The sequence below is a fragment of the Mus caroli genome, unplaced genomic scaffold (assembly GCF_978045245.1).
Source record: "Mus caroli unplaced genomic scaffold, Mus_caroli_1 scaffold_19, whole genome shotgun sequence".
Classification (NCBI taxonomy): Eukaryota; Metazoa; Chordata; class Mammalia; order Rodentia; family Muridae; genus Mus; species Mus caroli.
The window spans coordinates 78421985-78437467 of record NW_028227274.1 but is presented as its reverse complement, the minus strand read 5'-3'; the positions used below and the strand labels follow the sequence as shown (position 1 = coordinate 78437467).

General features: G+C 48.5%; 1 protein-coding gene across 5 annotated transcripts in view; it reads right to left on the bottom strand.

The window, feature by feature from the left end:
- The window catches only part of Slc66a2 (solute carrier family 66 member 2), a 38039-nt gene that overhangs the window by 21121 nt on the left and 1435 nt on the right, over positions 1-15483 (bottom strand). For 4 of the 5 annotated variants that reach the window (XM_029471839.2, XM_021150526.3, XM_021150527.2 and 1 more), the window contains exons 2-4: positions 15078-15414; positions 8604-8737; positions 475-528 (exon numbers count right to left, since the gene is read on the bottom strand). In XM_029471839.2, coding sequence (XP_029327699.1) covers positions 475-528; positions 8604-8737; positions 15078-15280 — 391 coding nt within the window. In that variant the 5' untranslated portion in view covers positions 15281-15414. The remainder of the gene's footprint in view (positions 1-474; positions 529-8603; positions 8738-15077; positions 15415-15483) is intronic. The other variant, XM_021150528.3, reaches the window with a different exon arrangement.

The following is a 15483-nucleotide window of genomic DNA, read 5'->3' as shown; positions in this document are numbered from 1 at the left end:
AAGACTGGAAGGAAGAAGCCAAGTGTTGTCCCTTCTCGCAGGTGATGTGACTTTTCAGGTGGGCAATCTCTAGAAGTCTAGAAGTACAGGAACCGGTGCCGGAGCCAACAGAGTTCAGTAAGGCTGCAGCAGAGCCCACACTGACAAAGCCAGTGTTCCCTCTACATACTAGCCGTGAGCACTTGAAGAGGGCATGAGGGGTAGTGACTCCACTAGCACACCATCAGTAGGGACGGCTTGTGACAAGCGCCAAGCTGGTAATCTTGAATTCTCCACATCCATTCTTCTTCCCTTTGGTCCACCCCTCCCTTGAAATTGGCAGGTTCTAAATAGTCCAGGCAGAGAGCAGCAGGCTGGGGGCTAAGTGTGTCCTGCCGTGAACAGGCCATGCGTGGTGAAGCGACTCGAGGTGGACATGCTGACAGAGGGACAGGCCGCAGGGTGAAATGGAGTCAGGGTCTCAGTAGTACATACCCAGGTAGGGCCGCCTGGGGGGCACTCTGAGTTCTTCATCCTTACTGTCTGTGGCTACATTTAAAGAGAGAAAACAAAAAAACAAAACAAAACAAAAAAAAAAAACAGAGAAAGGAGACAAAAACAGACTGGTTTTAACACTGGCAAGCGGGGATTTCCTAGGGTTGTTGAGTTTCTAAAAACAAGCAAGCAAACAAAGGACGACATCAAAACAACATCAGAGCAGGGAGAAAGACTTTTGTTTCTTTGTGTTCAAAAATCCACTTTCTTAACTGTTCTCCACTCTATCCTCTTCTAATAATATCCTGGGACAGTGAACAGGAGTATGGGGTGGAAGGGGGAGGGAGAGAGACTAGGGGGCAGGGGGAGGGGAGAAACGCCACCAAATTTAAGCCTGCACATTCTCACTCCTTTCCTGCAATCAAGGGACATTAACAAGGGCTTTAGGACAGGCCCCATTTCTCATGTCCCTAGAAGGTCAGGGAGCCCGTGGTTGAGAACAGTTAATCCGGGGGTGAAATGTTCTCTCGGCAATGGCACAGTAGTTCTAGAGTTCACACAGCAACAGCTCCACTGCCAAAGGGCAGCCAGTTTAACGGTGAATCAGGGTTAGGGTTAGGGTTAAGGTTAGGGTTAGGACAGGTGTGTGGCAGAGACATCGTGATGAAGACACTCAGCCTGCCTGGGCAGACATCTCACCTAGAACAGGCAGGACATCAGAAACCACCAACAGGTTATACTTTAACCTCCCAGCTAGCCCTGCACTGGTCAACAGCACACAGCACTCCATGCCAGGGTGCCTCGGGCCAGCTGGCAGCTCTCCCTTTCTGGAGTTTAAATTGTTGAAGCAGATCTGAGGTCACAGGCTGCATCCCTACCAGCACTGTGTGGAAGTAGACAGCTCAGAGCTGACAGCAGAGGATCTCTTCATGTGAGGCGCTGCTGAGGAGGAGTGGGGACCTGTCACTGAATCTGTGATCTGCAGGCCACAGGCACCATGCCTCCTGGCGCCCGCTGTGCCTCGGCCAATTTTACCCACGTCTCTTTTAAAGATCAAGACCCACGAATGCAGTAAGGGAGGGAGAACATGCTGGAACACTTGGACACAAGGTGTGGGCAGAGCAAAGGACCAACGGTGACCCCGGGCGGAGCTGTGTAAGACCTGTCATGGCAGTGGGCACTGAGGCTCCTACAGTCTCCGATCTCCACGGTCAGCCAGGCTTAGCGCTGAAAACTGGGGTGTAGAGAGCAGGGAGACGGGAGAAAGTCTCACACTGAGGAAAACACAGGGCATTTGCAACCATCACTCATCCCCACAGATCTGTTCCACTCTCTAGAGGAACTGGGGGTCTGGGTGTGGCCCCAGAAATGGCTGGATGCATAGCATCAGGAATGTAACTTGGGCCCTAGTTGTGTGGAGTGTAACTTGAGAAACTGTGTTGTTTCTGGGTGTATGTCTCTGTGTGTGTGTGTGTGTGTCTGTCTGTCTCTCTCTCTCCAAGATCCTCAGATGGCTTGTGACTTCTAAGGCCAGATTGCAAGAAAAACACAGCCCAGGTTGTTTTTTACCTACTTCAGATTTAGGGTAACCTGAAGGTTAACCTAGCCCTCAGGTGGGAATTCTGAAGAGCTGATCCCAGTGTGCCCTGTTTCCCCAAGACCACCCAAGTTGGCCCACACGACAGGCTGTAGACAATGGCTGCAGGTGGGAGGGATAGAGAGGGCAGCTCAGGAGAGAAAACTGAGGTAAGCCAAGCTTAGAACTAGGGTGAGATGCAGGCCTGACACACAAGTTCCTGCTGTAACAGGCCTCACAAGAGCAAAGCCTTGGCAAAGGCAACTTCTCACACACACACAACACTCTGTAACAATTTTCCTCATAAGGTTCACGGCTCGATGGCTCTTACTCACGCACAGGGGCATTCACCATGACCACCAATTTAGAACATTTTCATCACAGTGAAAGAAACCCCTACCCATAAATAGATACTAGCCTCCTACCCCAGAAAGTCCCAATCTGGAGCTCTGGGCACTAAGAGATGAGACACATGTCAGATAAATTCAACCTGACTCTGAGGCACATTCTGTCAAATAACTAGTAAGAGAAATTTAAAACAGAAATACACTATAAAGCAAAACTTAAATTAAAAAAGAAGTAGTAAATTAGAATCAAAATCACTCAAATGGAACACACGAATCCAGTCGGTAGAGCTCTGGGAAAGGTCACCGCTCATGGGGACTCTGGGGCTCTTCTCCGCCAGGACACGACCTAAGATCACTCAAGCCCGAGTGTGTAATCCCCCAAACTACCCACTGCTCTAGCAAACACATTGCTGGCATTGTTATTCTCACTTGTGAAAGTGGCGTGGGCGATGGCACACATCCCATAATACTCTGGGTTCCTGAGACCCAGGTGGTGGAAGAACAGAGCCACGTCTGAAGCCCAGATGCTCTCAGAGCCACAAAGGCTCAGCAAGAAGAACGTGTACAGAAACAATGGGCTCCGCGTCCAAAAAACGACCTCCCACCTTGACCCGCTGAAAAAGCCAGATGACACCTGTCCTGGCTGGTCGTGTGTCAACTTGACACAGGCTGGAGTTATCACAGAGAAAGGAGCCTCCCTTGAGGAAATGCCTCCATGAGATCCAGCTGTAAGGCATTTTCTCAATTAGTGATTCAGGGTGGGAGGACCCATTGTGGGTGGTGCCATCCCTGGGCTGGTAGTCTTGGGTTCTATAAGAGAGCAAGCTGAGCAAGCCAGGGGAAGCAAGCCAGTAAGTAACATCCCTCTGTGGCCTCTGCATCAGCTCCTGCTTCCTGACCTGCTTGAGTTCCTGTCCTGATATCCTTTGGTGATGAACAGCAGTATGGAGGTGTAAGCTGAATAAACCCTTTCCTCCCCAACTTGCTACTTGGTCATGATGTTTGTGCAGGAATAGAAACCCTGACTAAGACAATATCCATGACCTGTGATATCTAATACTAGAGCTCTGCTAAGACACAATCCACTGTAGTCCAGAGCAGTAGTCTTATAATCCAAAGACCTAGCCCTTCCACCCAAGGGCTCCCATTGAACAAGTGGGCACCAGCACGTATACTACAAGCAGCCAAGTGGAACATATCATGCCAGCAACCATGTTGGAATGTATACATCAACTTAATGTAAAGTCATCATTGCAGCTCCTAGCAAGTCAGCTGCACACTGATGGAGACTTTCGTTTCCTCCACACACCAAACCCCTGAACACTCAGTCACTGGACATGGAGTCACCTCTGCCTAGAGGTGCTCTACCAAACACGTGCACAAACACAGTGCAGTCCTCAATGACAAAGGGTCTCCTCGGGTGCCAACAACCCTGACATCGGTGTCCTGAAAGCCCAGAAAGACTTCCTGGAACCAATCCAGTCACTTTTAAGATTCTTTTCCAAGTCAAAAGAGACAAGAGAGGCATCAATTGCTATGGATGCCTACTGAAGTATCTACCTCAGAGCCTCCTGGAGGCCCTCCGGTCTCCAGCTCCAGCCCACTGTTGCTGCAGAGTGCTGGAGGTTCACATGGAGTTAAGATACCAACAGATAAACCACAGTTCATGGTGGACAGTGCAGGGAGAAAGGAGGCTGGGGAGGGGTTCTAAATCAAGAGTAATTAATGTTAAAAAGAAGAGAAAGACAAACACATCAGTCCAGCTACTGAGCAACACAGGCAACCAGCCCTCACAGAATGCCTGTGCTCAGACCCTGATTCAAGGGAGCCAAGTAGCCAAAAGTCAGAACCAACCACCAGAAACTTCCACACAAACTCAATGTCTGGTTACACCGAATTGTGCATTTGTATGGGTGGCATGGGTATTCTGGCTGTTTCCCACGTTACCTTCTGCAGCGGTGGTTCTCAACCTTCTAATGCTGGGGTCCTTTAATACAGTTCCTCATATCGAGGTGACCCCCCCATCATAAAGTTATGTCTGTTGTTACTTCATAACTATAATTTTGTTACTGTTATAAATGGTGATGTAGAAGGCTGGGGAGATGGCTCAGCAGTAAAGAGCACTGACTGCTCTTCCAAAAGTCCTGAGTTCAAATCCCAGCAACCACATGGTGGCTCACAACCATCTGTAATGAGATCTGACCCCCCTCTTCTGGGGCATCTGAAGACAGCTACAGTATACTTAGATATAATAAATAAATCTTTAAAAAAATAAAATAATGGTAATGTAAATATCTGTGCTTTCCCATGGTCTTAGGCAACTCCTGTGAAAGGGTCCCCAAGGGGGCCACAAGCCACAGGTTCAGAACTGCTGTTCTAGACATATATTTGAGTCATTTATAAATGCAGTGATGTCTGGGGTGTGCCTTGAGACACACTGGACTGAGCTGGGAAGCCACTTAGTGATAAAGGATCTGTCTAGCACAGACAAACCTGGGTCCCAATCCCAGTGGGTTTGGGGGTCCGGGTATAGACTCAGGAGGGGTCAGGGTGGGTTCACAGTGTGGGTTCAATCACAAAATGGGCTTCCTCAGACTTTCTCTTCACTTTACAAACGTTAGTGATTTTACAAGCTGAAACTGAAAACCAAAACACCCCCCAGCACCCCCAGGACACGCCCACAGAGCACATGCCTGGCGGGAAGGGACTTCACACTGTCCCAGGGGACCACCCTTGCTCCCTGCCTCCCCCAGATCCAGTACTTAAAGCCCTCATTCTAGTGAGCAGAGGAGGCTGGGAAAAAAGCCTCATGGAATGTGCAGAATTCTTAAGTTTGATTCTACTTTTGGAAGTTACACAGATATTGTGAAAAGCCACTGACAGTAAAAGAAAAAGACCTTGGAAAGTGTACCAATATATCCAAGATAGTCACGGGGGTCGGTTTTACTTCATCTACCTCAGTGTTCCTCAAAGTCTGTGAGTCTACCCAGTGCACGTTCTTTATAGAAGACAACAGAGCCCATATTTGATGTTTGAGATTGCTCCCCTTTCCTTTTCGCTTTTTCTTCCTTTCCTTTCCTTCCCCTTTCTTTCTCTCTCTCTCTCTCTCTCTCTCTCTCTCTCTCTCTCTCTCTCTCTCTCTCTCTCTTTCTTCCTTTTCTTTCTTTCCCTTCCCTTTCCTTTCCTCTTTCTTCTTTCTTCCTTTCTTTCTTTCATGCATTGATAAAGGAGTTTACTGTGCAGCCCTGGCTGATCTAGAATTTGCAGTGTAGACCAAGCTGACCTTGAACTCAAATTCACCTGACTTGGCCTCCCAAGTGCATGTTTAAGGCATGTCCAGTTTCTTTCTTTTTTTTTTTTCTTTGTTTTGATTTTAATTTTAACTGGTAAATTGAATTAGTTACCACTAAAATTGAAAGTAAAATATTAAGAAAACTGGAAAAGGTCTGTTAGAAGTCACCAACCTTCTGTGTTAAAATATAGCTGCTGGCAAGAAAGTGAGGTGTCTCCTGGGCCCTGGGACCTCGGCAGCTGAAGGACTGGGTGGCTGTGGGCTGGCACCAGAGTGCATTTCTGTTGTTGTTTTTTTTTTTTTTCCACACACATCACCCTTGTCAGCCTTCTGACAGATGGTAGGAAATGGACCCACACATTTCATTAAAACTATTCTTAGGAATACACTAAGACCAGTGTCTTAAACAAAGCAGGCTCGAAGCCCTATAAATATGAACTGGACTCAAAACTAAAAGTGCTAAAGATGTAAAATATCAAGAATTCTCAGGAATGTGTGGTAGCACGTGCCTTTAGTTCCAGCATTTGGGAGGCAGAGGCAGGAGGATCTCTGTGAGTTCTAGGCTAGCCTGGTCTACATGGTGAGTTCTAAGACATCCAAGAACCTATCTTAAAAAAAAAAAAAAAACCAACAACAACAATAATAACAACAAGAACAGCAAAAATAAATAATTCTCCAACAAGCACCACTGCCCCATGATAGGTAGAGAGGTCTAAGGTCCAGTAACTCTTGGGGCCAGGGGTGAGTCCTGCTCTATCCCTTGAAATTAAATCAGCCACAGGGGACCAAGAATGATGCCCTTTCTCAAGATCACCAATTGTAATTACATTTGCAGAGGCCCTTCCTAAAGTAGAGGCCATTCTGGGGTCACTACTATGCCCTTATGGAGCCCCCAATAAAAATTCATATCCCAGTCCTAACCCTGCAAACTGTTTGATTCACCATTTAGCTCAATCCTAGTTACCAACATATAAGTAGTGCCTTGGAAATCTACACAGACCACCACTGCACAAGAGAACAGTTGGGACTCCATGACCCACACACTCTCTGGTCTAGACCATGTTTCCATATGGCACTTAGGTATGATCATACAGCTCCCTGAAGTCACCGTCACCTGAGGTGAAGGGACATGTACAAAGTGGCTCTCAAAATGAACACTGTGCTCTAACGCTGCACCGTGTGCAAACGCTCTCTACCTGACAGCTGACATGGGCCGCCGTCAGAGCCAACACCCATGGCAACGAAAGTCACAAACCTGTCCTCATATTTACAGCACAGGAGCAGCACAAACCTGCAGGGAGCCTCTGGCACCCTGTGTACAACAGTCTCCTTAGCCTTTCGGTATTGCAGTGTGTGAGGGTGGTGAGGGACCCACCATCCTGCAGGCAGGACGACATTCTGTTCCCAGGGCAGGCTGAGGCTCAGAGGGGCTCAGAGCTCGCTCTGTGGAAGCTTGGAGCACAGAGGACAGGCCATGCTTCTAGGAGGCAAGCCCACGGCACCAAGTAGAGCCGTAAAGCTCAGCTCCTCTATGATAGCCATCTTGATAGGATTCTCAGTATTATCAGCACTAACACTGGTGTCGTTTGAGTTCAGGCCAGGAGGGTGGGGAATAGATACTGAGGGAAGATTAGGAATGATGATACCAATGGGAAGAATGGACGAGAACACACCAGGAGAGACAAGTGAGCTACCATCCATATCGGCTTCTCCCCTAAACCAGGTGTGGCCACTCTCTAGGACGACCGGGGTGGCATCACCTGTTTAACAAAAACCAGGTGGAAACAGAAACACAGAAGCATCCTGTTAATGGGGTAAAAAGAAACGATCAAAGACAGAGTAAAGCCTCCTCCCAAGCAGCTCCCAAACTAGCACTAAATACTTCTAAAAGCAAGATTCAAAAAGCATGTACGCATGCACGCACGCAAGCACTTACTTCAGACAAATCCAGAGAGAGAGCTACTAGCTGCTCATTAATGGAAAGATAAAAAGAAAGGCTTTTGCTGGGTATGGAGGTGTGCACCTACTTAGCACCAAGGAAGTGAATGCAGGAGGATTGAGAGTTTAAAGGCCAGCATGAGTTATGGAGAGAGAATTAGTGTCAAAGAAAGGAAAACAGGCCGGGCGTGGTGGTGCACGCCTTTAATCCCAGCACTCGGGAGGCAGAGGCGGGCGAATTTCTGAGTTCAAGGCCAGCCTGGTCTACAAAGTGAGTTCCAGGACAGCCAGGGCTACACAGAGAAACCCTGTCTCAAAACAAACAACCCCTCCCCAAAAAAAAGAAAGGAAGGAAAAGAGAGAGAGGAGGAGGAGGAGGAGGAGGAAGAGAATTAGAATCCGGAGGAGGTGGAAGTTAACTCTCCCGTAAGCCCGCCAGCCCACACTGACCAGCTTATCATATGAAGCTTCGGTGAAGGAGAGGCCAGAGACAGCAAGAGGTTAATCCAGGATTGTCCCGGGGTAAGGGTGTGATGGATACTGCCCGGGGTCCTCGGCCCACAGAATACACAGACGTGGGTGGGTGTGTTACACCTTAGGTGGGTGTGAAGCATGGCTAAAGGGCACACAACTGGGGCTTGAGTCACCTGGCAGGGCACACAGCAATGACTCTGCCTTCTCTGGTTCTTGTGACAACACGCAGTCAGGATGTGAGCAAAGAGAGCCCGGAAGATAAATTAAAACCTCACCCACATTCCAGGAAAGAAGTCCTTAATTGTTGGAGGCTGTGAAATGTTTAGTCAGTTACAATATGGAAAAGATACAATTACAAAATATACAAAATCAACGGCAGATAATGGCCATTCAGTGAAAATGGTAGCTGCCCAGGTTAAAACACTGAAGTGGCTACAGCTTCCCAAGAGGTAAGCTTTGCCCAGGGGCTGAGCATGACTTTTCTGGAAGATGCCACACCCACCTGCAAAGGAGCGGCGCTTGATGTTCAGCTCGTTGGCCACGCGGACCTCGGTGCAGAGCTTCAGCATCAGCAGCATCGTAAGGATCATGACTATGCTCTGCCACAGGAGCGGGGACTCGAAGTGCCTTCCAAACCTAAGGGAGGGGGAGAGGGAGAACCCGCATCAGGAAGGAAGCAGATGCCGCCAGCCCCTGCCAGGACTTCCAGTCTCTCCTCAACCAGGGCCTGAGCTGCATAACGGAAAGGAGCCGAGGCGAGGGTCTTGTTCAAGCATCACAGTCCTGGTACCTGCTTGCCTAGACTTCCAGGGTTTGTGTGGGACCAAGCTAGAATGAAGAAGGGCCAAGGGACCCACCCAGGTCAGACTCAGCAAGGACCCTGTGGAACACTGAGCTCACCTGAGGCTTTTCCAAAGCTCATGTCTGTCCTCGATGGACTCTGTGACCTAGTCACAGATGCCACACTCAGGGCCACAAATTGGTATGAAAGGACCCTACATACCTACCATCCTGTCAAAGTCTAATCTTAACCAGACAAGAGCCTCTTTCCAGACCACGGTAGCTCTGCTTCCTGCCCCATGAGCAAGTATCTGTGGAAGACATATAGCCTGGTGCTAAACCTTTATATACATCTTCCACTAACAAGAAAGGGCAGCCAGAGCTAGCACCACCGAAGATCCTTCCTCCATTCGTGGCCTCCTAGCCCAGGGCTGCTTTCCCTCCCGGGGCAACCCCTCCTCCAGCCACTCCAGTGGCTCCCACTAGTGTTGAATATTTCATCAGCTGAGTCAGCTTTGGAGGGCAGAAGTGCAATTCAGCAACCAACAGGGTCTGTGGATAACACCCTTGGCAGATCAGAGCACCACCAGACTGCAACACACAGACAAGCTGACACAGCTCATCCTCAAAGGCAGGTCCCAACGCAGCCTTAGCCCCAGCATGGTGAAGCACAAATGCAGGCTGACATTGGCCAGAGTTTGTTTGATCTGAAAGTTATTTCCAAGACTGTAACTGGTGGTTAGCACATGAAATTCAAAAGATTCTACACAGCAGCTCTACCTCCTGAACGTGTAAACAACAGGCCCAGCCTTCTCCCATGTCTGTGGCCCCTTACTACACTGGTCTCCTGGGACAGAAGTTACCTCCAGGGCTGAAGAGGGCAGCCAGTACAAGGTGTAGCTCCTGAGCCTATAGGCAGGAGGGACACAGGAGGAAATGGTAGTACTGATTCATACCCAGCACCAAGCCTGCTCAGGGACACATTCTAGCATTCATGTAGTTACTACTACATGCAGAAACTTGCTAAAAATCAACCCACAAGTGAAAAGCAAGCAGTATTTCACATGCCGGGTGTACAGTGCACTCCTATACACCCACACTTGGGAGACTGAAGTGGGAGGAGCGTAAGGTCATGGCCAGCTTGGGATACATAGCAAGTTCCAAGCCAGGTCTGTCAATAACGTTTTAAGAGAAAAGCATTTCACAGAACTCTACTGTGACAGCAATTGGTAAAAGACCAGTTGGAGACAGGGAAACCACCTTGCCTGTGTCTCTAAAGAGTGTGTCTGTCAGGCCTGCCCATTCTGTGAGGAATGTTCCACACTGTACCGTGTAGAGCATGCAACCCTTTAACGAACCTGAAAACCCCCTTCAGTTCCTGAAAGTTATGTCTACAAGCAATTCTCCATCAGAGAGAATCCTGACCAGCTTGAGGGCCTTCACAGAGCTCTGGACACTTTCTACAGATGCCCATGGGGCATGCCTCCGCCCAGATAAGCCAGCAGTTAAGGCCTTCCACAAGGAAGGGCGTGCTGTAGGCCAGGCTCCCCTCTGCAATCAGGGCAAGTCTCAGCTTCCTGTGGGGTGGCAAGCCAAGACTGGAAATTCCAAGTTCAGGATAAGCCCTCTGTGCAGCTTTCAAGGCTCAAATGTCCCCTGTGAGTTCATAAGCTCCACAGACTACGCAGCTGCGTGAGGAAGCTTAGGAAGTGGGAAAACAAAGGAAAGGGTCGCCTAGGCACCGAGTGGACACAGGAGCTGGCACGGGCAAACAAGCTCTATTCCTAGGATATGCCCTGGATCCTGTGGTTACCACATTAACCCCAGATCATGAGCCACCACCGGTGGTCTTGGAACCTCAGTGTTTTCTTGCAAAAAGTTTTTCTTTCAAATCATGACCGCAGAGCTCCTGGTAGACAGAACCAAGCCCTTAGCTGCTCTGCTCCTAGAAACCATTCTTCCTCTCTGGCTATCTAGCTGGCAATTTGCTCACAGAGATTACATGGGGAGGTTAACATGGGAAAGGGCCACCTCAGCGCCATGAAGCTAGGAGACTGAAGGCGTAGCTTCCCAAACAAACTGACTCCTGTTACTAGGAAGACTACGGAGAAAAAAAAAAAATGTCAAGGTTTAAGTTCCCATACACCACATCAAAATCAATCCTAATGAGCTCGAGGGCCACAATAAGGGGGGGCGACAATAGTGTTCCAATGAGCAGAGCTGAGAATCTGGCTGGCTTTATTTATAGGAAGCCATAACAGGACACAAACTTTCAAAAAGTCCAACTCCAAATGGCATAAGGGGCAAAACAAATAGGAAACAATGTTTAACATAATTGATTTTTACAGCTTTTTTTAAAAAGTGCCATTTCTTTGCAAATTAATGCCAACAGTCTGCTGTAGTGACAATTTTGAAATTTTGGTTTCTTAAAAAAAAAATACAGAACTATTTTAAAAATGTGTTTTTGTTTTAATCCCAGGTGTGGCTTATGGCGCTGCTTCAGATTGTTCACAGCAGCGTGACTTTGCCAGCAGCAGATCATTTTCTGTGATTCTGTGACATTTAGAATTCTGGGGACTTTTCAGAGGGTATATCAATACGAGGGCCCCGAGAACTGAGATAGGTTGTTGGTTACTTGCTGTTGGTCATGGTTTGTTAAATAGTCATGCTCAAAGAAGAAGAAGAAATTCGATTTCCTCAGGGCAGTCTGCTACTGAGTATATGGTTCCTCTTCAGCTCGAGACTGAAGGTTAGCAGAAATCTTCTGAGGAGAAGTGGCAATTGCCACCACACAGCTATGGGTGATGGGTCCAAGGATTCTCATAGGAATGAACACCAGAGCGCATCAAGAGAGACATGTGCAGAAGTGGGGTACCCAAGGTTCACCAAGTCCAGTAACTGGTTCTATGAACAACTTCTCCAAGTCCCAAAGTAACAGAAAAGCTCTTAGGGGGAGGGTACACACCTCTATAGCTACTCCCTACATATCAAAGAAAACTTATCGCCACAGTAGCAGAATGTTACCACGCCTCAGATACAGTGTTTCAAGATCACAGCCAAGACCTGCTGCCAGCACTGGTGGAGACTGAGACTCTCCATCCTGAGACCTCCAGGACTGGGTGGAGAACTTTGCTCAAGGAGAACCTGGGCACCAGTCTTGCAGCCCCACTCTGGCACCTCTTAGATAAAAAAAAGCCTGTAAACATTAGATAAAGGGTCACTTGGCCCCAGCTTCCAACATCAAAATTGCAAAATCCTGTAACCCACATTCCAACGAGAGCAGCCTGCTAAAGGTGAGTTCTGTAACATGGTGAGGATTATAAGAAGTAAAGGGTTCACATTAGAGTTTCACAGGCTTCAGAATCCCTAGGTTTGCAGTGAAATCAGTCTCTTCCTGCAGGACTGTCCAGTGAAGAACGAGGAGGAGGAGGAGGAGGAGAAACAAGAGAGAAAGAGAAAGAAAGAAAGAAAGAAAGAAAGAAAGAAAGAAAGAAAGAAAGAAAGAAGAAAGAAAGAAAGGAAGGAAGAAAGAAAGAGAAGGAGGAGAAGAAAAAACCTTCCACAAACCTCTAAATGAGTTTGGAGGTCTGTGTCCCAGTTAGCACTGGAAAACTGCTGAGAATTCTACCTTTCCCCCTTTCATAGTTTGGAAGGCTCCCATCTCACCTGGACCCTACCACATTCAGGACCTGCTCTCCACACTGGAGGAGGAGTTGTATAAATGGGGAAGGGGTGTATTGCTCCAGTCATTGCTTCCAACGAAGCACCCCGACACTACAGCCTTTGGCTATGTGAAATCTAAGAGGATGCTGAGCTGTGGAATCTGGAGAGGGATGTCTAGACGGGGCTGCAGAAGGCATTGTGGAGAAGCACAGCAGGGCCAGCACATGGTTTTGGAGCAGCAGGGTCTCTACAGACTGTGTTCCAGACACAGTCCAAACCTCTGACTTTCGTCCTGTGAAAGTCTGCAAAGATACTTTCCAAAATGAAACGCTCAGGAAGGCCATGACCCTCGGCTCCTCTCTTCCTCAGTCTTCTAGAATGTACTGAGAAACTGAGCCCCTGTGTACAGTGCCCACAGGAGCCCTGGGTGGCACAGAACACTTGGGGACACGGGTTGTACCGAAAAGACAATTTGTGGACCATGATTGGCATGCATAGAAGGCAGCCCAGCCCCCATAGTGAAAAGCATTTGAGGTCTTCTCAGAGGCCCCAGCACAACAGACGAGCAGACCAGTCTTAGTTTCCCTCTCCACCAGTGCACACAAAGAAAATGGCCTCACTTCTGGCATCTCCAAACCATGTCAGTAGTCCTACTTCAGGACCTGGAGAAAATGTGTTCCTCAATCCTGAAAGTGAATATCCTGCCCCTACGTAAGTTAAACAGTGAGGCAGGGCTACACTGGGCAGCCTGCCTGAAATCAAAGGTCCATCCTGGGCACCCACCCGGAGCAACCGGTAGTGTGAGCACGGTTATAATGAAGGAGCTGCTTGGATATAACTAAGGCTATTTCTCGGAGCCCAGCCACAGTCACAGCCCAGCTCGGGACCCCCACCCAGGGGGAAAGCAAGGGGAGGGATGCAATCTCTGAAATGCAAGTCTCCAGCTTTTTATTTAAAGCGAGATCTCAATGACCCATTCCTCAGAAGAAGTCACCTGACCCCAGGCAAAGAGCAAGGTGGCATTGTTCCTTGCTGCCAACTGACTTCCCTTCCGAGTCATCTCACTAGCCAACCTCCTAACTGACGCAGGCAAGAACCCACTCATGAGATAAAGGGGGCCCAGTGCTGGGACAGAATGCAAAAGTGCAGAGCGAATTCCCTACTCATAAATTCAGGGTGGACACCCTTGGCACAGCTCACTAAACTATACAAAGTGGGTGTGTTTTATTTATTTAATGTAGATTTACGACATTTCTCTCCTTATGTGTATGTGCACATGTGTCGTGGTGTGTGCGTGGAGGTCAGAGGGGGAAACCAGCAGAAGTTGAATCTTTCCTTCTACCATGAGACAGAACTCAGCAGCAAGCTCCTCTACCCACTGAGTCACCCTGCTGACCCATCAATCAAACTGACGTTATAACACTAGTTAGTAGAAACTCAGACAGACCATTCCCAACAGTAAACAAAAAGTCAAAAGCAAAGAACTCTGACACCAGCTCTCTAGATCCCTTCTCCCTGGCTTCTGCAGGCAGCTGGCTACCTTCAGGAGAATGCATCAACAGCCTTTCTATGTGCACCGAGGGCTTAGGATAGGCCCAGAAGGAAAACTACAGACATGTTTATCTTAGCACGCAGCAAGGTTTTGTAATTTCCTTTGAAAAGTCATCCGACCATGATGGCGCCTGAGCTCTTGGGAAGCCAACTTGGTCTACATAGTGAGCTCCAGGACAGCCAGAGCTACACAGTGAAACCCAGTCTCAAAACAATACCAAAACCCTCAAGTAAGCAGGGCTTCAACAATTGTTAAAATAAACTTCAACTTCCTCAACAGAATGCAAATGAAAAAGAGGAAGCTGGCTCAAGAAGGGTTAGAAAAACAGGCTCCACCTGAGTTTACAGGGAAAAGTCTGACTTCCCACCTAAGAAGACACAGCCACATAAGAAGTCCAGAAGAATCTAGCAGTGGTGCCACACACATTTGATGCCAGCGCTAAGCAGGCAAAGGCAAGTGGATCTCTGTGAGTTCGAGGTCAGCCTGGTCTACAAAGCAAGTTCCAGGACAACCAGGGCTACCTAGAAAAACCTGATGTTGAAACAAACAAAAAGAGTCAGAGAAAAATGTAACAGAAGGCTTTCCCCACAAGCAAGTCAAGGGAGCCTTCCTGTTGCTAACTAGCTTTATTACTTCTCATCCTGTCACCCCACTCCACACACTAGAAAGAAAAGGCAGGGATCCAGAAACTGTGCCTACAGTGAGGCTCCAGGATGTATCAGACAAAGGTAAAGACACAGTAAATGAACGAGCAGATCTGGAGATTATATTTGGCTCTCTGCTCCAGACCTGCCAATCTTGGAAATGCCGCGCGTCCTAGTAAATTCGGCTCAGGCTACTCAACCACCGTTAAAGAATAAGAGCCTGCTCTTCCAGAGATCTTTCGGGGGAAGTAGATAGCTCCAGTCGCTGCCACTTGAAAACCGTGAGAACAAAGCCATCTCTCCAGCAGCACTCCCAGGTAGGAAAGTCTGAACTTACCAAAAGAGTATCCGTAAAATATTGGCCACCAATAGCACCAGGCACACATGGGTGGAGAAACCGTCGGCGTTCTGAGTCCTCCGGATGTCCCTGTATTGGGGTATGTACGGTACTACCCCTCCGAAGACCATGGCCCCAGCAGCCACCCAGGAAACCAGCTGGTGCAGCGGGACCAGAAGCCATCCCAAGCCTTCAGCTTCCATCGCCAGCACCGAGGCCGCGCTGCCAACCAGCGATGTCCACCTGGGCCAAGCTCCTTTGGGCTCTCTGAGTCCGCAAGCTAACTGTCACCTCCACATGGCCGCCGCTATCCTGCGCAGTCAGCCACCATCCCGACCTGGAAGGGGAAACAAAGATAAAGCATTGACAGGAGCTGGACCAGGGCGCACCTGTGCCCGACCTGGAG